At 49.8% G+C, this 23,299-nt stretch overlaps 1 protein-coding gene across 1 annotated transcript in view; it reads left to right on the top strand.

Annotated features, from left to right (window-relative positions):
• The first annotated feature begins 218 nt into the window (after positions 1-218).
• Positions 219-23,299, top strand: part of ITGA9 (integrin subunit alpha 9) — a 350,005-nt gene continuing 326,924 nt past the window's right edge. Inside the window, exons 1-3 of the mRNA XM_065885198.1 lie at positions 219-537; positions 16,634-16,761; positions 18,952-19,058. Coding sequence (XP_065741270.1) covers positions 353-537; positions 16,634-16,761; positions 18,952-19,058 — 420 coding nt within the window. The 5' untranslated portion in view covers positions 219-352. The remainder of the gene's footprint in view (positions 538-16,633; positions 16,762-18,951; positions 19,059-23,299) is intronic.

The following is a 23,299-nucleotide window of genomic DNA, read 5'->3' as shown; positions in this document are numbered from 1 at the left end:
CGTGGCCCGCAGAGGGCGCTGCTGCGCCGTCCCGCCGCCTGCCGCCCAGGCCGCCCACCCCGCGGGCGCGCCTCTCCGCAGTCCAGTGCCGACCGGCCGGGGACCCGCTTGTTCCGAGCGCGCACACTTCTCGGCCGGACGGAGGACGCCGCCAGCTCCTGGCCGCCCTTGTACTCGCCTGCGGCGGCAGCTCGGCGCACCGCCCCCGGCCCGGCACCGCGTCGCGCCCGCGTCCGAGCGCAGAACTCCGGCCCCAGGAGCCTCCCGGCCGTCGGCGGACCCAGCAGCCCCGCCGCCGGCACGCTCGGCGCCCTGCTCTCGGGGCACAGGGGAGGGCGGTGGCCGGCTGGTGATGGGCGGCCCGGCGGCGCGGAGGGGCGCCGGGGGGCTCCGCGCGCTGCTCCTGGCGCTGGTGGCCGCGGGGAGCCCCGCGGGCGCCTACAATCTGGACCCGCAGCGCCCCGTGCGTTTCCAGGGTCCCGCCGGGTCCTTTTTCGGCTACGCGGTGCTGGAGCACTTCCACGACAACACGCGCTGGTGAGTGCCCTCCCGGCCCGGACCCTGACCCCGGCCCGGCTCGTCCCGCTGCAGCCGCCAGGCCGTCGCTGCCGCCGCCTTTCCGGCCTCTCCACGCCGCCGTCCCGAGGGGGCGATTTAAATGTCTCGGTTGTGCGTAGCTCAGCCGCCGAGGAAAGGCGGGGAGGAGGAAGGACGCCGGTTCCCGGTCCAGCGTACTGCCCGGTGGGCGCCCGAGTCGGAGGGGGCCGGGCGCCTCCCCGCCGGGGTTGCCCGTCGCTCGGCCTCCCAGCCAGACTCGGCTTAACTCTCTAGGTCGCAAAGTAACTTGGTTCTTCTGCCCCCGTGGGCCCCAGGCAGCCCGGCCAGAATCCCGAAGGCCCCGGGCTGCGGAGACAGACTCCTCAGTTCGGGGAACTCTTGGTGACACCCCACCCGCCTCGCCCCGGCTTTAAGCCTCTCCCGCCGGCTCTGCGCAGGAAGCAGAGTAACCCCGAGATGCGAGGGGAGTGGGCTGGGTGTGCGTGGGGTCGGGGATGCCGACTGTGTGGTCCCCCTTCTCGCTCACCAGGCCCTCTGCGGAAGCGAGCCGAGAGGGTCCGGAGGCAGGGAAGGGGATGGTCCTGGACCCCAGTGACAAGTCCTGTGGGACCGGTGGGTGATTTCTGGGGCAGCTACCCTGGAGACCGGTAGAGGTCAAGGAGTTCAGTTGCCCCCTGAATGTCCCCTTAAGAGTCCCAAGAGGTGGGAGCTCTCCCCATGAGGCACCACCTGTGACGGGGCACGGAGTGCTCAACCCCAGGGGAGAAGCACCAGGGGAGGTCCGTCTCCCCTTGGCCCTTTCCTATGGACAAGAGGGAATGAAACAGCCATAGGAGGGGTCAACCCCTCCTCAAGGAGTTAGGGTGTGGGTAGTTCCCCAGTGGGGCCCCAGATGACAGCTGGTCTAGGGCTGGTTTTATTGTGTGGTCACCAGTGTGGACATCCTTGGGGGCTGTAGGCTGGGAGGGCGAGGTCAGCCTTGTGTGTGCGCTCAGCATGCAGTTCTGCTCGGAGCTTGACAGAGGCTGATAGAAAAGGGAGGGTTTGTAGATTCGAGTCCTCTGGCGTTCCTGGAAAAGTGGAGAGTCCGTGACCAGCCAGCCCTTTAACAATCATGCTGTTTAGGAGAGCTGCCTCCAAGAAAACAAGTTTTTAAGGTTTTTGTGTAGCTCCTGTCCAGTTCCCTATCTCTCTCCCTACCCAGTTGCTGAGTTTAAGACCAGCTGTCTTTTCTTGCACTTGCCAAATCCCCCTTTTAAAGCAAAGCAGGCTAACGCCTTTTCTGTGTCCTCTGTACTCAGCATCCACTGTGGACTTTGGTAGAGAAGGTAGCCCGGGCAGGAGCAATTGGAGAACACATCCCAGGATCCTAGCCCGGGCTCCCGAACTGTGTGACCTTGGCACAAAGCATGTGGGGAGGGCTGTTAAAGATAGAAGGGCTGGGGCTTCCCTGGTGGTGCAGTGGTTAAGAATCTACCTGCCAATGCAGGGGACACAGGTTCGAGCCCCGGCCCGGGAAGATCCCGCATGCCGTGGAGCAACTAAGCCCGTGCACCACAACTACTGAACCTGCGCTCTAGAGCTTGTGTGCCACAACTACTGAGCCCGCGTGCCACAACTACTGAAGCCCGTGCACCTAGAGCCCGAGCTCCGCAACAAGAGAAGCCACTGCAATGAGAAGCCTGCACGCTGCAGCGAAGAGTAGCCCCAACCAGAGAATGAACCAACGCAGCCAAAAATAAAAATAAAAATAAATAAATTAATTAATTAAAAAAAATAGAAGGGCTACTCTGGGCAGGGGGCTGCTGAGGAGGGGCAGGCAGGGGAGCTGGAGCACCACATGGGGTCTGCAGCTCCGCAGCCTCATGGGTCTCTGAGCTCTTTGGGCCACGGGTAAAAAGCTGCCCCATTTTGGAAGTAGGGGGAGTCAAGAGCAGATCTGACTTGGAAAAAGAGTCCAGCCTGCTTTGTTTTAAAAAGGTGATGAGGAAAGGCTGTGTGGTATGAATATTTCAAGTATATTTCAATACTTCCAGTATTTCAGGGGTCCATCCACAGCCAGGCTTCCAGTCTCAAAATCGCTCTCTCTTGCTTCTGATACTGAGTGGGCTGCTCTTTTTATTGGAGCGCTTGTCCCTATAGCTTTTCAAGTACCAACTAATCTCTACTGCAGTCTATTTAAAGCAACTCTTCTTATTCCCTGCCCCCCACTCCCTTAACTCTGTCTTAGTTTTTGCTTATCTCCTTGTCTTCTGTCCTCTTGTTATTTCTTCCTAGCGTCTTCCTCCCTATTCTTTTCTCTCTCCTCTCCCTTCCCCCCAGTATTCTTGGTCTTAGACCTTGACGGTTATTCTCTGCTGATTATGCTGCCCAGTCTTGGTATGCCAGTGGTCTTTGAAGCAAGAGACTTTCAGCATCTCCTATTTTCAACTTCTTTCTTTTCTTTATATCTTTAGAGGCTAGGCTTACTATGAGGCTAATGAAACTTCCACCAAAGGCCTCTCACTTGCACAGGCCCCTCCCTACCGAGGCCCTGTGCCTAATTCTGTATTTGTAATTTTGTATTAATTTTCTTAGAGGTAGTCGCCCTATATTTGTAGGATTCAGGCCCTGTGGAATCTGGGTCTACCCTAGGTCTCTACCTTAACTCTGGGGTTGGTTGCTTGACTTAGTGACTGATTGTTGGTCTCTTCCTACCAGGCAGTCCTTGGGCCCTGGATCTTTTAGCTTTGCTTGAGGGACATGCAGGTTGTTTCCAATTATTCACAATTATAAACATCAGCCGGGTAAACATCCTTCTAACAAAAGCCTTGCGGACATCCTTAATTATTTCCTTTGAATAAGTTCCTGGGCTTAGAATTGCTGGGTCAGAGAGGGAGGGAGGTTTTCAAGCATTTTCTCTGCGTTTCCAGAGTGCCAGTGAAGCTGAAGTGTGTACTTTAGGGAACTGTATTTAACTTTGGAGTAATTTACCAAAGGGCTGTTCCAGTCCAATGGAAGAGCATAGCCACCTACATGAGGGGGACTTGAAAAAAACGATCACAGAGAGTCAAATTGGGTGTGGGAGGTAAGTGACAGACACCAAGAGGACAATGTGTTAAAACTCTGAAAGGAAAAGGAGGCAGCGTTCGCTAAGCCTTGTATCTGCTGTCTTTCTTTCTGAGCAGAAGTTACTCTTAAGCTTCTTCATTCAGTCTTAGTGGTTCAGTAGTTTTGCTTCGTGCTAATTAAACACCTCTGTACAGGTGGAAGGATTTGTTGTGTGTAGGGTAAGGGAGGGAGGAGAGTGTGCAGGGGGAGGGGCAGGGAGAGAGCCCAGGCACGACAGTCTGCAGCGGCCGGAACTGAAGGGTCCCCAGGTTGAGGGGACCCCGGGTGCACATCACAAAGCTCCTGCATATGCTCCGTCAGTAGGACTAGTGCTTCTTCTCTAATCCCCTAACTGAGCATTCCTAGCAGTTCTCTTTTAAGTAATAATTCTCACTGATCAGAGGTCCTATCTCTCTGTGTAAGGGATGGGGTGGCCTCGCTTTCCGAGCCCTGGGGACTGCGCCCTGCATGCGCAGTCATGTTGCATTGGGAACAGAGTCCTGGACCCAGCCTCTCTCCAAGGGTTTGGCTTGAGTGGCCTCTGCTGTCTGTCAATGCTCTGGGCAGTGAGCGTTGTCTCCATGGCCAGGTGGACCAGAATATGGCAGGCAGTGTGATAGATGTCATTTGTATCAGTTTGGATGCAAACATGCAAGTGACTCGGTTTCTTTTTTTTCCAGTGACACCCCGAGGGCATCTCCCTGCCCTGAGCTAGCGTCCTCCCCTAGACCTCCCACCACCTGGGTCTTCTTGCTCCCTTTGAACAATAGCAGGAGGTGCCAGGGAACACGGACAAAGCGGATTTCTGTCCCCTTCCTTTAGACACGGACTGGTCCCTCAGCTGCAGGGCAGACAACTGTAACACCCTGTGAGATAAATAAATGCAGCCCTGCTGGCTGGCGTAGAGCCCCAGAGCGGGTTTCTTTCACACCCTCCCTTCCCTCCTTCCTCTTGGCCCCAGACGCCCCGGAGTCCTAGGCGGTTGGGTGCATTGGCTTCCTTTCTGGAGACGTGCTTCCTGCCTCATCTCCGGGGACGAATCAAGACGGCTGTGCTCGGGCCCAGAGCAAGTGCTCGGAAATGGAAGAGGCGCCGGCATTTTGCTTTGTTAAGGTTGTTAGAGCATCGCTCAGTGAGGAACAGGAGGTGATTCAGAGCCGAGGGGACCATAGCATCCTCAATTTGCATGAAGGTTGAGAATTAAAAGAGCAAGCTAGATGGTCTGGCACTGCCAGCGCAGTTGCCGCGAGCCAGATATATTGCTGTCTAAATTAAAATTAATTACAACCAAGTAAAATGAAGAATTCAGTCGTACAGTCATCCTAGCCACATTTCAAGTGCTCAGTGGCCATGCGTGCCTCGTGGCTACTGTACTGGATAGCACACAGAACATTTTCACCGTCGCAGAAAGTGCTGGTACTGGTTTGGAGCAATGACTTGTGTCTTAAAGGGCTAGCTAGACAGGGACTTCCCTGGTGGTCCAGTGGTTAGGCCTCGGCGCTTTCACTGCCATGGGCCTGAGTTCGATCCCTGGTCAGGGGACCAAGACGCCACAAGCCATGTGGTGCTGGCACCCCCCACCCTTCCGGCAAAAAAAAAAAAAAAGGCTAGACAATGATCAGAAGGCAGTGTAAGAAAAGTCGACCCTTGTATTTGAGTATGAAAACTGAAATGAGGGAGCTTAACTAAAAGTTAAGACTGGGCAGCCTCTTTTCATCCATCAGACATTGGAGTGCCTACTCTGTGCTAAGGGCTGGGTATTCAAGAATGAAAAATGCACTCACAGCCTGATGGGTGAGAAGGTTGTGGGCTTCTCGTCTTGTGTGTCAGGCAGAGATGAGATGTGGGCTCCCATAGGGGAGAGGCTGGTCCTGGGGCAGCCCTAGGGACTTGTGATGGGCAGAGGAGAGTCCCGTGAAAGTAAAGCCTTCAGAAGGGGGACCCTGGGATCGTGGGCCCCGCTCCTCACCCCCAGCCCCACCCGCCTTTGCGAGGAGACACCCAGAAATGATGGTGGTAGCCGGGCCTTCTCCTAACCTCTGTGGTGATCTCTCTGTCGCGTTCTGTCCCATGTCAGGCTCTCAGGTGGGGCTGTAGCTCCACTTCCCCATATGGATTTTCTGGAAGTAGCTTTTTCCAACCTCGTTCTTGGTTCTTACTGGCCCTGCAGAGCCTGCTTTCTCAGAGCACTCAAGAAGGGATGACACATGTATGAGGCCCGAGTTCTAAGGGGACCCGGAAAGCATCCCTTGGGGTTTCCAGGACGTTTCCCTGAAGATCTCAGGAGGCTGGCGAGGGTGCTGTTTCCTGAGCTAGTGCTGAACGCTGGCCAGGGGAGAGGCAGCTGTGTCCCTCAATAGAGAACCTTCCAGGGCAAGAAGACACTCTTCTCAGCCAGTTTCTAGCAGCCCAGAGTGTGAAAGTGTGAAGGGCCGGGCCCTGGCCAGCTCTGAGTCCCCGGTGACCTGCTGCTGGTCAGGAAATGGTCTCCTTCTGATAACTCCCATTGTGATTTGTCTGGGGAAAATGCCATATTCACATTTGTTAAAAGCAGCCATGGTGTTCTCAGAAATCATTTGTTTTCAAGGAAGTAGCATATAACTTTAAGAAATCAAAATGGGGACTTCCCTGGTAGTCCAGTAATTAAGACTCCGTGCTCCCAATGCAGGGAGCCTTGGGTTTGATCCCTGGTCAGGGAACTAGATCCCGCATGCCGCAACTAAGAGTCTGGAACTAAGATCCCCCATGCTGCAGCCAAGACCTGGTGCAGCCAAATAAGTAAATAAATGTTAAAAACAAAACAAAACAAAATGAACGATCCCATCAGATAGGATTTGCTGGGCATCTACAAGAGGTCCAGTGCTTTCACAAGCGTAATAGTCCCCAGTGGGATCTTTGGGACAACCTAGTGAGTGGTTTTCAGTTTGCCAGGTAGAGAACAAAGGCTTACAGAGTTACACACCTTGTCCAAGGTCCATCCCAGCCTTGGTGATGCATGTACATTGGGGGGCCTGTGCAAGAGAATTTTGAGGGTGGGCTGTAAGGCCGGTGAAAGAACTGGGGGTTGGGGAGGGAGAGTTGGAGTTGGGCAGGGAGAGCCTTGGACTGTGGTTGGGATCTGATTCAAGTCTTGCCACGGGCACGCCCACCCCAAGATTATAATCAGTCCCTGGGGCTGCCTGGGAGACGCGTGGCCTCAGCTTGATTGCCTGGAGGGGGCTGCAGCTGGAGGCTGTCAGCTGACTGTCCTCTTGCAGCCAAAAGGCTTCAGGTGGTGCACACCTACCTCCACGGCGGCCACGGAGCCCATCGTGTGTGGAAGGCTGTGTTCGGAGATGTGAGGTGTGTTCTTCGGCCTGTGGTGTGGCTGGGATCATCTGTGCCTCTGCTTATCCCGCTGTATCAGTTTTGGGCGTGCTGGGATTCTGGGCTGTTAGAATTGGCTCCTAGGCAGACTCCCAGGGTGCCTCTTCCTGACCTTTGGGAAGTCTCAGGTGAGGGACGGAGGAGGAAGAGAGCTCCCACCTTACCCTGAGCCATTGAGTCGCTGACGAGCATTTGGCTGGAGGGAGCTGCCAGACCTCAACCCTGGTACCTTGTGAACTGCAAAGCCTCAAGCCACGTGGATTTGGCGACCAACCAAAGCAAAGTGTTTGAGCATCACTTAGGAAGTGAAAGTGAATCCAAGATTCGGAAAAATCCAGTCTTTGAAACCACAGGCTCACTTGGTCCCCAGTGTCTGCTTCTTTGGGAGAACAAAAAGGACTTGTGAGTTTAAGTTTGCAGCAGCAGCGGCAGCAGCAGGAATACACTTACAGGGCGCTAAGCCCCTATTAACTCACTTAATGTTCTCTGCAGTGGCTTCAGCTGGTTATCATTGTAGCCCCATTCATGAAGGGGAAAACTGAGGCTTAGAGACGGCGTTTGCCCAAGTCACATGGTGACACAGTGGTCGAGCTGGGGCCTGCGCCTTTGCCTCTCAAGAAGTCAAGAGTCTGAGTTTGGAGCTTCAAGGCGCCCAAGCATCTGTGTCATGAGATTCTGTCTTACTTTCTTGGAAAAGTTATGGAATCACGGTCGTGGTTGCTTCCCTGTGACACCCTTTGCAGATGCTTTATTCAGGACCCACTGGATACCTGTGCAGAGATCCTGGGGTTCTGCTTTCCAGAGATGCTTGATCACTCAGTAAACAGGGACCAGTGATTCCGCCAGGGACTTTTGTAGGTCCTGCTGTCATGCTAAGTCTCTATAAGACAGAAGTGTCCTAGGAAAGATGGAGCGTTTTATTCCGTGTGTGCATCCTAACCTCCCTGGGCTGCTTTTGTTACCATCCCTTCACCTGCTCCATTGAGTCCTCCGGGCTCCCATGGCTTATTTAAGAAGCTCTGTTTGGAGAGTAGATGGGAAAGGAAGCCATGGCGGCCCGTGTTTAGGATTTACCCCTGGGTTTGTTAAAGAAACCCACACAGAGTCAGAATTTCTGTACAGGCGGCCAACAATATGAGAGCAAATCTGAGCATAAAAAAAGTATGGAACGAATTTCCTCCATCTCAGCTCATCCCTTGGTGTGTTGAAGCCCAGGTGACCTCTCCCATTCTGGACTGTTTAGTGTTAAAATGCTGCAACGTGCACAGATGCCAGAGCAAAGTCGGCCGTGTGTGTGGGACACCGCAGCACTGCACAGGGTCCTGGCACCTCTTCTCCATCAGGCTGGGTCCTGGAGTGGATGTTCCAGACGCAGAGGAGTGGAGTTCTCCCTGGCTCTGCCTTCATTGTGGCCCCTGGTTCCCCAGCAACAACCAAATCCGTGGTCTGTGCCATAATTGGGGGGGGGGTACCTGACTTTGCCCCCATTTAGGAGCGGTGTGTTCTTGGCAAGTTACTTCAGCTGTTTGAGCCTCATTCCCTCCTCTATAAAAGAGGAATAATGAGAATTTGTCCCTCATCACATTGTGGGGAGATTAAATGAGATGATGTCTGCAAAGTCTGGAATGTAACATGCAGAACAGAGTAAACCCTGGATGAATATGAATAGCTATTTCTATTGCTACTTTGATCTGACATTTGAAGCTAATGGTCTTCATCCTGCCTTTAGATGCTAAAAGTTTGCTTTCAGTACATTTGTTGATCCATTTATTTATCAAAATTTGAGTGTCAGCACTCAATACAGAAATGAATGACAGAGTCTTGCGTAAGACACTATTATGTGTGGTCTCTAAAATTTTGGTCATGCTCTAATAAATCTGCATTTTTGTGTATTCATTTGTATGTCTGCTTCCAAAAAGATCTGAGATGGCTGCTTTAATTGGAGACCTGTGGGATTGTAAACCCTAGAGTTTTTAAAATCTTTAAAATTGAAGTATAATTGACTTACAATATTATATAAGTTTCAGGTGTACAACATAATAGTTCAAAATTTTTATAGATTATATTCCTTTTAAATTTATTACAAAATACTGACTATATTCCCTGTGCTGTACAATACATGCTTGTAGCTTATTTATTTTATACGTAATAGTTTGTATCTCTTAATTCCCTTCCTCTGTCCTGCCCTGTCCCCTCTTCCCTCTCCCCCCTGTTAACCACTAGTTTCTTCTCTATATCTGTGAGTCTGCTTCTTTTTCCTTATATTCACTAGTTTGTTGCATTTTTAGATTCCGCATATCAGTGATAACATACTGTATTTATCCTTCTCTGTCTGACTTATTTCACTAAGAATAACACCATTCAGGTCCATCCATTGAAATTTTGCCATTTGCGTTCTTTTTTATGGCCGAGTAATGTTACATTATATTATATACCACATCTTCTTTATCCATTCATCTGTTGATGGACACTTAGTTTGCTTCCATATCTTGGCAATTGTAAATAATACCGCTTTGAACATTGGGATGCATGTATCTTTTTGAATTAGTCTTTTCTTTTTTTCTAGGAATGGAATTGCTGGGTCATATGGTAGTTCTATTTTTAGTTTTTTAAGGAACCTCCCTACTGTTCCCCATAGCGGCTACACCAGTTTATCCAATATATTCCCACCAACAGTGTAGGAGGGTTCCCTTTTCTCTACAGCCTCGCCAGCATTTGTTATCTGTGGTCTTTTTGATGATGGCCATTCTGACAGGTGTGAGGTAAATCCTAGCATTTTGCATGCCTCTTCCTTTTCTCAGCGAGCAGGCGGGAGGTCACTTCTTTTCTGGGGAGCTCTGGCCCTCATCCCAGGCTCCAGGTAAGTCTGGGAGGTAGGTCCACTCTTGCAAGGTACTGGTGAGAATTTTACCCCCCCAAAAAAAGTAAATGTGAAAGTATTGACCTATTTTTCTTGGAGAAGAAAACTTTCACGAGAAACCAACAGGAAGATTTCAGGACTCAGGTCTCCAGAGCTCTGCAGCTTGCTCTGCCTCTTGAATTTTAATGTTTACTTGATGCTCTCAGGTGGGGAAGGAAAACCTCGGCTCTTTGCCATGTTTCCTTCTCCGGGTACATCTACCAGGACCTGAGCCCCTGGATGGGGCAGCAGCCTCTGAGGACCCTTTACTCCCATCTAGAGTGGCCAGGGGGGCTAATTTCTCTCCGGGATGGGACCCTCCCGGTGACTCTGTTCTTTCCCGGTTGGTCGTGGAATTCTACCTATTTCCTTCTCTGGGGAGTGAAGGATTTGGCATGGTAAGGTGGCTTTCCTGGCACTGTCTTTCCCACTGCTCAAGTCTTGGCTGTGTTTTGTGCAGTAAGGGATGTGGAGTGATACCTGGGGTTTCCCTGAGGTGTGGTGGACACGCAGTGATTGAATTCCACTCCTGTAACTAAAACGTGGTCCCCAGGGAAGTTTTCGTTTGGGGATCAAATGCCTGAAAGCAAACCTAATGGGTTTAAGGTTTTTAATCCCCAGTTGCTGTCCTCGATCTGGCTGTAATTTCGCCCTGCAGAATCACTTCTGTGGTATTTGTAGGAAGGGAGGGAGCCCTTGGGATGATGTCAGTTCCGAGCCTCCCCCAGGGAAGTAGCTGTGGTTCGGCCCTTTTCTGCCACCTGCTCCCAGGGGAATTGACTGGTGGTTTGCTCTCAGGAGGTGAGGGGATGGGTTCAGAGTAGGATGGGAGGCTGGACTGGAGCCTTGGTAACCTGCTTCCCCACACACAGGTCAACCAAGGAAGTGGCTCTGTTGGAAATATGGAGTGCATTTAAACTGCCACAATAGGAGGGAAGGACTTCCCTGGTGGTCCAGTGGTAAAGAATCTGCCTTCCAATACAGGGGACACAGGTTCAATCCCTGGTCAGGGAACTAAGATCCCACATGCCGTGGGGCAACTAAGCCCGTGAGCCACAACTACTGAGCTCGCACACCTCAACTAGAGCCCGCGTGCCGCAAACGACAGAGCCCACGCGCTCTGGAACCTGCGTGCCACAACTACAGAGCCCATGAGCCCTGGAGCCTGCGCGCCACAACTAAAGAGGGAAAACCCACATGCCTCAACTAGAGAGAAGCCCGTGAGCCGCAACAAAGAGCCTGCGCACCGCAACTAAGACCTGATGCAGCCATAAATCAATAAATAAAAGTGGGAGTTCGGGGGGGACTGGAAAGAACTTCCCTTGGACATGGACACCCTGGGTTCAAATCCCAGCCACTTATCAGCAATGTGACCCACCGTTTCTAAGTGCACACTAGAAGCTGCCTGACAGGATTGCCTTGAGCAGGAAATCAGACAACCCATGATCATAACTGGGGCTGGCAGATGAACAGATGGGCCCACATTTCCAGATAGGTTCGTGAACTGCTCATGAAGAGAGGCGGCACCTCATTATAGTTTTGATTGGCATTTCTCTAATAATTAGTGATGTTGAGCATCTCTTCATGTGTCTATTGGCCGTCTGTATGTCTTCTTTGCAGATATCTCTATTTAGGTCTTTTCCCATTTTTTGATTGGGTTGTTTGTTTTGTTGTTGAGTTGTATGAGCTGTTTATATAGTTTGGAAATTAAGCCCTCGGCTGCATCATTTGCAAATATTTTCTCCCTGTCTATAGGTTGTCTTATCGTTCTGTTTATGGTTTCCTTTGCTGTGCAAAAGCTTGTAAGTTTTATTAGGTCCCATTTGTTTATTTTTTGCTTTTATTTCTATTGCCTTGGGAGACTGATCTAAGAAAACAGTGGTATGTTTTATATCAGAGAATGTTTTGCCTATGTTCTCTTCTAAACAGCAAGGTCCTATTATGTAGCACAGGGAACTATATTCAATATCTTGTGACAAACCATAATGGAAAAGAAAATGAAAAAGAATATATATGTATAACTGAGTCACTTTGCCGTACAACATTTTCAATCAACTATACTTCAATAAAATACAAAGAGAGACAGAGAGAGGCTAACCTCTGGGTAGCACCACGCCAACCATGTGAACGTTCTAGGAAAGCAAGAAGATGATTGAGATTCAGCCTGATGGGGAGGAGAAGGACCATCTTTCAGTTCCAAACCCCTGTCTGTCCTTTGGGGCCAGAGCTTCCAATCTAAGTTCTAAGCTCAGGGCCACCTGCAAAGCATCGCATGCCTTTTTCAGACAAGGTCACATGTGTGAGTGGCTGGCACCAGAGAGGGTTCTCGGTACCTGTTGGCTCCCTTTTCCTCCTTTCTGGCTGACGTGGGATGGGCAGAGTAGGGGAGTGGGCCCTGCACCCCACTGCTGGGGTGCGTGCTGCACTTGGTGTCTTACCGTGCTTTGTGGGCTCAGGCAAGTCCCATGACCTTGTGTGGCCACCTGCTTCTCCATCTGTAAAGTGGGGATAATATCAGTGCCTCCCATAGGCTTGCTGTGAAGATGAAATGCAGTTGTGCCCAGAGGGAGCCTAGCCCAGCACCTGCACACTCCAAGGGCCCATTACAGGCTGGTTGTCCTTGTAATTAGGAACCCAAGCTCTGAGTTAAGGAGGAGGCTAAAATGTCTGGGAAGTTTGTATGCTTCTTTAACTGGGGATGAGAGAGGAGAGCCTTGCTTCTCGGGGTCATCAGTTCATACGGGCCCCAGATGAACGTGATTATTTGTAATCAGCGTAGGTGGTTCTGTAACACTTCTTAGATTATAAATCACCTGGGGAGCTTGTTAAAATGCACATTCTGATTTAGCAGGCTGGGGATGGAGCCTGAGATCCTGCATTCCCATCAGGCTCCCAGGTGTTTTCCATGCTGCTGGCCTGAGGACCACACTTGAAGTAGCAAGCAAAGGTCCGAAACAGCCTGATGATTTATCACTGGGACCCTGTTGGGGACACTCCTTTAGATGGTAACTGTACAGAGGAAAGAAACATCTTATTGTCTTGTCAGGAGTGCCGGGAAAGATTCGGCGGGGGGGGGGGGGGGGGGGGGGACATTTGAAGTGGCTGGGATGTCTCTCTGTAACTGAGAACGAGAAAAAAAGCAGATGGCATCTTTCAGTGGCATGCCCTGAACTCTGGGCCAGTGCCCTCTCTCTTGGGGCCAGCCTGGTGAGTAACCAGCTGAACTAGCTTCAGAAGAGGCAAGCTCATCGGCTGGCCTGTAGAGCAATCTTGCTGGCCGGCCGCCTAGGTAAAGAGCAGCACCAGGCTGCGGAGGAAGCCACGATGTTCTGTGAACACAGAGATACGGGCTCGTCCTCCAGCGAGCCACCACTGTGAATGTCATGCACACAAGTGCACACACGACCCCTTATCTCTTGCTTCATTTCTTGTTAGATTTGGGGGAAAAAACCTCCTCTGAGCAGCTGATTAAGAGTTTGAACCGGATGGTTGTTACCAGTGCTTGCTCAGCCCTTGTTGTTAGGATCATTGAGTACCTTGGGCTTGGAAGGAAAACATAATTCAGCAGGTCCCTTCTCCAACTTTCGATTCTGAAATAAGTTTCTGCTTCTCTGTCTCAGCTCTCGGCTGGGAAAAGCAGTGCTGAGATTTAAGCTCTCCAGGGTCCTTCCTGTTTGGATACCTGCGTATCTGTGTTGAGAAGTCTGGAGCAGTGGCAGTCTGTGGAAGGTCTGGGGTTCCAATGCCACTGTGGGGGACATAATAGAGAAACAGGCCATTGTTTCTTGCAGCCATTTCCTTTCCTTTGTACATGATGAATTCTCTCCCTTGTTTAGTTCTTGTGATTTTTTTTTAATAGCGTGGATTGCAATTGGCGTTTATTCGCTGTGCTGATATAAATTCGGAGTTGGTGGGAATTTCTGGACCCAGGTCTGTCCCATGGGGGTTTTCTAGTGGAGGAGGTATTTTATGTTCCACAGCTCCGATGGCCTGCCATGTGGAAAGGCGGTGGGTGTTACAGTGTAGAGATGGCAAGCTGCTGATGCCTCTCACCTGTGTAAACACAGCCAGCATTAGAGAGCCACCCTTGGCCGAGCCCCGGTGGCTCTGGAGCTCAGCCCCAGAAGCCGGGGTGGAGGGGGGAAATTGACCCCTTCATGTGGCTTTCTTCTCACTGGAGTTTCATTTGGTGTGTCGTCCTGTATTTGAGTGAGAGCAGTCGCAGGCCGGCTAAGCTGCCCTCATGTGGTTGATGGAAGCAGTGTGGTCTGTGGGGAAAGTGCTTTGCTAGGATTTCCAAAGGTGATGGGTTCCAGCCCCCCTTCTGCTTGGGGGTCCTGCAGCTGTGGCCCATCGTGGTGAGGCAGAGGCTGGGAGCTGCCTGGGGAGCACTGGCGGGTTGCGGATCCTGGGCTGTTACTGAGTGGCAGCAGGCAGCTTGGGGGTGCCCTCACTGCTGGGGGCCTGGCTCCTCTCACCCCTCAGTGTGGTATGATTTGATTCCTCATAGGATCAGATCCAGACGCTCTGAGACTGACCTGGAAAGAAAGGTTCCACTAAGGAGACCCTTCCTAGTCTGGGGGTTGAAGGATTGGGCTCAGGGGACCCACATGCCTCCTTGTGAACCTGACACCATGTCTCTGAGCCAGATTAGGGTGGTGTCCCTGTGGGGTCTGCCAGCCTTTGCTGAAGGCCCATCTGAGGGTCTCAGCCCTCCGTTTTCGGATCTGGATATCTCCACCCCTTCGCTCAGCCGGAGCGTTGGAGGGGAGCAGCGTCATTCTGAGACCAGGGTTGGGGTGAACGTTCGAGATCCCAAGATGAAGGTGGCTTTTAGGACAGAGTTGGAGGGGGGAGCCTTTGTCAGCTTTCTACAGCCCTAGGGAGGCTGTTTAAGGTCCTTCTAACCTGTGCTTTTAGACACCTTTTCCAGAGATGCATGACGGAGAATGCTTTCCATTCCAAGGCCAGTGGGAAATGATCTATTTCATAACATGCCCGATAGCCTTGGGAGGGAATCGCATCTGCCTTCCAGGCTGCTTGAGATACGGGGCAGCTCACGTTCCAGTTGAGCAGTGGCTTGGCACTGTCTACTCTTTGAACATCGGCATGGGTTTTGTTTAAAGTTTCGTTGTACAGGTCCTTGTAGCTCAGCACCAACAATTCCTGACTGGGGGTAGTTAGTATTCTTTGCTACAGCTCTTTGGTTGACTGCTTTCCAGAAACAATGCACAAAACTGTAGGTCAGAATTGGTTTTGTAACATCTGGAGGGGAATGTGTGCCATTCCCCCACGTTCTGTACCCAAATGTGTGTCTCTGTCATCTTGGTGTGTCTTGCTCTTTTCCTCCAGTGGGCAAGGGCCCTGCTGGGGACGGCTCATCCCCAGGGCAGCTTTTCAGTTCAAGATGAAAGCACAACCACGTTCGTGCCCTGTTGTAGCCAAACTCTTCTATCTCCGGTTTGCTTTGGGCTAGAGGACGCAGTTTATAATTCCACATTGCTGCTACTTCTTTCCTGTCACCCCTAAATGTACACGTGTGTGTGGCAGGGAGGGGCAAGAGGGGGACATGGGTCAAAAGGCATTTCTAAATTTCATTTTTATTTGTTCACTAAAGTTTTTAAAAGGTTGAAGTATAACCCATCCAGAAGAGTGCCCATTGACATATCTACAGTTGAATAAATTTTCACAAATTTGTATAAACACCACTCAGTTTGAAAAAGAGAACATTTTAAGCACCTCCCTCCAGGAGCCCTTCTTCCTGGTTACAACCCTCTTCCATCTCCCGAGGTAGCCAACCTTTAACACAACTGTTAAATTTCACCTACTTTTGAACATGAGATAAGTGGAATCAGGCAGTGAGTACACTACTGTCCCCAGTGTCTTTTGCTCAGTGTTTGTGAGTTTCATTCATGAGGTTGCAGTTGACTGTTCATTGATTTTCATTGCCGTACAGAATTCTATTTCTACACCACAGTTTATTTATGCATTCTAGCATTGATGGATCTTTGGGTTTCTTCTAGTTTGGGGCCGTTTCACACCCAGCTGTGAACATTTTGTGCATGTCTCCTGTAGACATATGTGCGTTTCTGTTGGGTATGTTCCTAGATATGAGATAGCTGGGTCAGAAGGTAGGCACTGTTTTAGCTTTCTTAGGAGTTGAATCACTTTTCCAAAGTGGTCGTGATGGTTTACACTCCCCACAGCATGGTGTGAGGGTCCCAGGTGCTCCATATCCTGTCAGCACTTGGCGTTTTCAGTCTTTTTGGTTTTAGCCTTCTAGGTGGTGTGAAGTGGTATCTCATTTGGATTTCTCTGATAACTAATAGAGTTGAGTACCTTTTCATATGTTTATTGGCTATTTATCTTTCTTCATCAAGGATCTGTTCAAGTCTTTGGTCTATTATTCTATTGGTTTGTTTGTATTTTTGTTATTGATCTGTGGGAGTTCTTTATACATTCTGGATAGGAACTGTTTGTTGGTGGTATGTGTTCCCAACCAAACTCAGATTTTTTTCCAGGCATGTTAAAATCATAACAGGTTCACTGTAGGAGTCCCTCCCCTCTGCCCCCACCCCCCTCCAGCACTGTGTAGTGCTGGGGTATGATCTCCCAGGGAGCATTCAGACAACACACCCATGGTTGGGTGAGGATTTAACCATTAGCTGCCCTTTCTTAGTACCGGGTTGTGACCGAATGCCCTTTCTTCTTGATGTGCAGGGTCCTTGTGGGTGCACCAAAGGCGGATTCCAAGTACAGCGCTTCAGTGAAGTCCCCTGGGGCTGTGTTTAAGTGCCGCGTCCACACCAACCCTGACCGGAGATGCACCGAACTGGACATGGCTCGAGGTGAGTGGATTTTCACTGCCAAGATGGGAATGGGTATCACACCCTCACACTTTCCTCTTTTGCTTCCTGATTATTCATCCATTTTTCCTTCCTTCCTTCCACCCATCCACCCACCACATATTGAGTATCTGTTACTTTGTAAACATTGGGATACACCAAAGATCCTGCTGTCCTGGGCCTTATAAATTAGTAGGCAAAAGAGATATTAAACAAATAATTGAGTGTGAGAAGATCAGAGGGGAGGTGAGTATTTGATCTGATCTAGATTGGAGGGTCTGGGGCAGTGACTTTTACAGTGACCGGAAAGATGCACAGCAGTAAGCCGGGCAGGTACAGGACGCAGAACCTCCAAGTGGAGGAAAGTTTGTGCCATTTTAAAATTTAGAGCAAGCACAGCATCACTGGAGTGGTGAGCAGGGGAGCGCTGGAAGCAGAGGAGGTTGGTGAGGTGGGCTGGGGCTGGACTACACAGGGCCCGACAGGCTGGGGTAAGGTGTTGGGATTCTATCCTACGTGCAAGGTGGGAGGCCATTAAAAGCAATGTTAGGTTTTATATTTTAAGTAGGAAAAGATATGACTGAGGGATGTTTATAAGAGCCCGCTTGGTCTGGTGGAAAATATATCATCCTTGGAGTCAGATCTGCCTGGGTTCAGAGCCCAGCTCTGCCAGTTACTCACTGGGACTTACTGGGAATGTCCCAGAGCCTCTTTGGCCTCAGTTGCCTCACCTGTAAAGTCAGAAGGAAGATAGCTATCTCATAAGGATTACCTTGAGAGGATTGATGAGATAATAGAGATGAATACACAGAACTGTGCTTGGCACATAGTCGGTTCTCAATAAGTAAGAGCTATATTTTATTGTACTCATCAATTCAAGACCTCACTTTCTTCAAAGTCCTTTCCCCTCAAGATCTTCTAACTATTATTTTTTTTAAATGAAGAATTGTCACGATTTTCTGTAGCAGAAATAGGGGAGGTGTCCATGGTGTCTACGACTGGTTTGTGGGCTGTTTGTTACTGGTATATAACAAATTAAGGAGCTGACTTCGTAATATAAATCAATGTACTGCTTCCTTCCTTGAGAAAGTCTTGCTATGAAAAAAAAATGACTGAATTAAACAACATACGTGGTGGTGGAGTCAACTTGCATCTTGTTACCAGTTCCTTATTTACGGACTGGTAATGTAATAGGGGCGGGGCAGCCGCGCGGCTGTTACCGCGAGAGCCGAAGTGCAGAGGTCAGAGGTCCCACTCCGCCAGGTCAGCAGGGAAGCGGTCATCGCGGCGGAGAGCGTGGAGACAGGCGGGTCACGGCCTTCTCCCTGGGGCCCTCCAGGCCTTTCGGCCTCCGCCGGTGGGTGAGCTGGGGGCCCGGGGACAGGCCGAGGGCTGTGTCCTGCAGGGCTCCAGAGCCCTTGTCACTGGGCCCCGGCCTTGAGACAGCGGCGAACCTCTCCCTCATGCCCACCTCCGCGACCTAATGGCGGCGGCGGTCACCCTGGATCGCAGTCTGCGGGACCTGGCCCCGAGTTGGGCGGCCTAAGGAGCCTGAGGGCCCTTTGGGTCCTGGGCGTCTGGCTCCCTCAGCGATGACGGCTGGGCGGGGTCTGGGGACCTGGCCCTGAGGGCGCTGCCAGCTGAGATCTGCCTCCTCAGCCGAGCTGGGCACTGACGGGAGGACCCGGGCTGGGTGCTGGACCAGCGCTCCCGGGCAGGGTGACCGGCCTGTGTAGGGACCCCTCCTCTTAACGAGGCCTGGACCTAGGAGGGCGAAAGTTGATCCTTGGGACCTTGCCCTTTCTTGTCATAACAGAGACTAACATTTGTTTGGTGGACGTTTACAGCAACATCGTGACCCGACCTCAAGAACAAAGGATCTGACACCAAGAAGCTTCCAGAAACTAACCCCGCCCGTGCCTCACCTTTCCTGTAAAAGGGCTTTGCTGTAAGCTTTCAGGGAGTGTGGAGTTTTCTAAGCCTTGAGCCACCTGTCACCTTGCAGGGCACTGCAATAAACCTTTCTCTGTTCCCAATTCCGACTTTCGTATTGTTTGGCCTCACTGTGCATCGGGCACAGGGTCCTGCGTTCGGTAACAGTAACAAACACTTGGGTTGTTTGTTACGCCCTTTGGAAAGCAGACAGGAGAGTAGCATTCCTCAGTCCAAGCCTGGTTTTTCTCTTTCCTCCAGGGAAGAATCGGGGCATGCCCTGTGGAAAGACCTGCCGGGAAGACAGAGATGATGAGTGGATGGGGGTGAGCCTGGCTCGGCAGCCCAAGGCTGATGGCCGTGTGCTGGTAAGGCCTCCTGGGGGAGCCATGGGGAGAGGGTGGCACCCTGGAAATGAATGACCTTGACCCCTTAGGAAAGCTGAATGGCATGGCAATAAGGGCATGGCTTTGAGATTGCCTCTTCTGGACTACTACTTGGACAAATCATTAATCTACTTTCTTCATCTGTCAAATGTTAATAATGTCTGTCCAGGGTGCTGAGATGTTGTTATTGAAAAATGGCAAATGAAATGTAGGTGAAAAGTACTTTGCAAATCTCGTTCATTACATGAGCATTTTCTTGTGGGTATCTTTTTATTTTTTTATTTTTTTATTTTTTTTGTGGGTATCTTTTTAAATTGAGGTATAACTTACATAAAATGCACAGATCTTAAGATTACAGTTTGGGTAATACATTTGTACATACTTGTGTGACCACCCACCCATCAAGATATAGAATATTTCTGTTGTCCCCAAAAGTCCTCTTATGTTTCTTACTAGTCAACTACTCCCACTTCAAGGCAACCACTGTTATGATGTGTACTACTGTGGGTTACTTCTGCTTTTTCAAGAACTTCATATAAATGGAATCCTACAGTGTGTGTTCTTGTGTGTAAGGCTTTTTTTCACTCAAAAGAATACTTTTGAGATTAATCCATATTGTGTGTATCAGTACTTCATTCCTACTTATTCCTACACAGTATAATATTTTATGAAATACATATACGTTGTTTTAAAATAGTCATTTATTTCCTTCCCAAAGTGCATATGATATATTCTGATCTATTAGGTGCTTTGAGGGAGATGCAAGGAAGAAGATGTCTTTGCCCTTGAGACTTGCGACATGCTGGGACTGCCCAGTAAAGCAGTCATTATTTAAATTTATCAGAATTAGATAAAAAATTCAGTTTAGGGCTTCCCTGGTGGCGCAGTGGTTGAGAGTCCGCCTGCCGATGCAGGGGACACGGGTTCGTGCCCCGGTCTGGGAAGATCCCACATGCCGCGGAGCGGCTGGGCCCGTGAGCCATGGCCGCTGAGCCTGCGCGTCCGGAGCCTGTCCTCCGCAACGGGAGAGGCCACGACAGTGAGAGGCCCGCGTAACGCATAAAAAAAAAAAAAAAAAAAAAAAAAAAAAAAAATTCAGTTTAGTCACTCTAGTCACATTTCAAGTGCTCAGTAGTCACAGATGTCTGCTGGCTGCTGTGTTGGCTGGCACAGAGGAAACATTTCCATCATTGTAGAGCGTTTTATTGGCCTCAACAAAATCTCTCACTGACCCAGAGGTCTTGTTTTGTCCATTTTTGTCTTTTACAGTTTTCTCTTGAGGTATAACACTAAAGTTCTTAATATGCACAATTTCAGTGAGTAGCTGGATGGATGTTTTCATGTACATGTACTCATGTATCTGACTTCATAGGCCTTTTCTTGGAAGCTGTATAAAGATTTTTGTTGTAAAAGCATGAGATTAAGACGGGAAAATAAAACTAGCTGCTGTTTATGGAGGGCTTCCTCTGGGCCACAGGCTATAAAGCTGAGGGTTTCACATATATTTAATCCCTGGGGGAAACAGGTTTTCCTTAAGGATCTAGGCAAAATGTTTCTGACCCCTCCCTGAAGAGTCCATTTTGTGTTAGACTTCTCTGTGTGGGGTTGTTGGTCTGAATTTCACCTGCCTTATCAGCACAAACTAAGCCTCTTGCTGTCGGACCCCTTTGGGGAGGGAGGAAGCAGCTGGATGCTGTTGCAGCGTCGGTGGGCCTCCCTACTGGACAGCATAAGTCCTGTGGAGGCCCCCATCCCAAAGTTTGCCTTGGTTTCCAGCCCTTTAATCACTGTCACCTACTGCCCTGGACCCTCTCCAACCTCTGCCTTTCCTCAGACACGGTGGCCTGACCCTGACTGCGTGACCAGGCCCCATGAGGCTTGTCTGCCATCCTATGGGAAGGAGGGGAAGAAGCTGATCCATCTATAAATCAGACTGGCCCTGAGGTCAATATTAAGAACAAAGGAGGTGGTGGCCTGGTGACAGCAAAATACGTAGGGTTCCTGAGAGCCTTGAACCTAGATCCAGTGGTTAGTCCCGTGAAACATGTCCCCTCCCCATGGAAGGATGACCTCCACGTGGCTGAGGGCTTATTTCCAGAGGGTTCTGCACTTTTGCAAATGAGTATCAGGAGGGGGCCCTCTCTGTGGACATGAAGAGCAATGAGGATCACGGGGACAGTTGAGCCAAAGAAGCTAAGAAGGCAGAGCTGGAAGGTTTGTGCCAAGGGTGCTGTGATTATCCTGTTCTAATTCATTGCATGCAAAGCTAATTTTCTCATCTTTTACACAGTTACTGCATCATCTATTTAATAAGCCTCTCTGGGGGGTGGGGTGGGGAAGGACGGGCATGCAGCAGCATCTGCTTTCCTCATGGCTTTTTAATATTGTGGTCAAAAACAACATGAAATTTACCATCGCATCCATTGTTACATGTATAGTATAGTAGTGTTAACTATATATACATCATTGTAGAGCAGACTTCTAGAACTTTTTCATCTTGCAAAGCAAACTCTAAACTCATCGAACAATAAGTCGCCCTCTCCCCCTCCCCCCAACTTCCTTTTCTTAAGAGTTTGGCAACTTTACATACTGCATGATTCCATTTGTATGAGGCATTTGTCTTTTTTGTGTGTGTGTGAGTTAAAATTTTTTACTTAAAAATGTTGCATATATTCTTTTTTTTTTCACTTAATGTTACATTTTTATTATTTATTTTTTAATTTTTAATAAATTTATTTATTTATTTTTGGCTGTGTTGTGTCTTCGTTGCTGCGCGCAGGCTTTCTCTAGTTGTGGCGAGCGGGGGCTGCTCTTCGTTGCAGTGCGCAGGCTTCTCCTTACAGTGGCTTCTCTTGTTGCGGAGCACGGGTTCTAGGCGCATGGGCCTCAGTAGTGGTGGCATGCGGGCTCAGTAATTGAGGCTTGTGGGCTCTAGAGCATGCTAGAGCATGGCGCATGGGCTTAGTTGCTACGCGGCATGTGGGATCTTCCCGGACCAGGGCTAGGACCTGTGTCCCCTGCATTGGCAGGCGTATTCTTAACCACTGCGCCACCAGGGAAGCCCCGATGTTACATTTTTAAAGTTTTGTCAATGTGGTTAATATTCTCTGTAGTATTCTGTTGTTTTTTTTTTTTTTTTTTTTGGTTAACTGGCTGATTTCACTTGGCATAGTGTTCTCAAGTTTCATTCATATTGTAGCATAGGACAGGATTTCCTTAATTTTTAAGACTCAATAATATTTCACTGTACGTATGTACTACATATTCTTTATCCATTCATCCATTGATGGATATTTGGGTTGCTTCTACGTCTGTTTTTTTGGCCATGCCGCTCAGCATGCAGGATCTTAGTTCCCTGACCAGGGATCGAACCTGGGCCCCCTGCAGTGGAAGGGCAGAGTTCCAACCACTGGACCGCCAGGGAAGTCCTGCTTCCACACGTTGGCTATTGTCAATAATGTTGCTATGAACATGGGTGTGCAAATCTCTCTACAAGATCCTGTTTTCATTTCTTTTGTATCTAAACCCAGAAGTGGGATTGCTAAATCCTATGGTAATTCTATTTTTAATTTTTTGAGGAACCTCTATATTGTTTTCCACAGTAGCTGTACCATTTTACATCCCCACCAACAATGCACAAGAGGAGGGTTCCAGTTTCTCCATGTCCTTGTCAACACTTTTTTTTTATGATGGCCCTCTTAATGGGTATGAGATTGTATCTCATTGTGATTTGTATTTCCCTAATGATTAGTGAGGTTGAGCATCTTTTCATATGCTGGTTGGCCATTTGTATGTCTTCTTTGGAGAAATGTCTGTTCAAGTTCTTTGCTTATTTTTTAATTTTTATTTTTTTGTGGTATGCGGGCCTCTCACTGTTGTGGCCCCTCCCGTTGCAGAGCGCAGACTCAGCGGCCATGGCTCACAGGCCTAGCTGCTCCGTGGCATGTGGGATCTTCCCGGACCGGGGTACGAACCCATGTCCCCTGCATTGGCAGGCGGACTCTCACCCACTGCGCCACCAGGGAAGCCCTCTTTGCTTATTTTTAAATTGGATTATTTTTTGTTGAGTTGTTCTCGTGGCTTTTTGCACGTGTGCCATCTTGCCAGGAAACGTCTGTCCCCAGTCCCCTCTGTCCTCCCTGGTTTAGACTCTGCCACCTCCATGAAGCCTGTCATCAGTGACGGTGCTGTCTAGAACAAGCTTGGCATCTTTTGTGTCATTA

The sequence above is a fragment of the Phocoena phocoena genome, chromosome 10 (genome assembly GCF_963924675.1).
Source record: "Phocoena phocoena chromosome 10, mPhoPho1.1, whole genome shotgun sequence".
NCBI classification, from domain to species: domain Eukaryota; kingdom Metazoa; phylum Chordata; class Mammalia; order Artiodactyla; family Phocoenidae; genus Phocoena; species Phocoena phocoena.
This window is presented reverse-complemented; position numbering and strand designations above follow the sequence as displayed.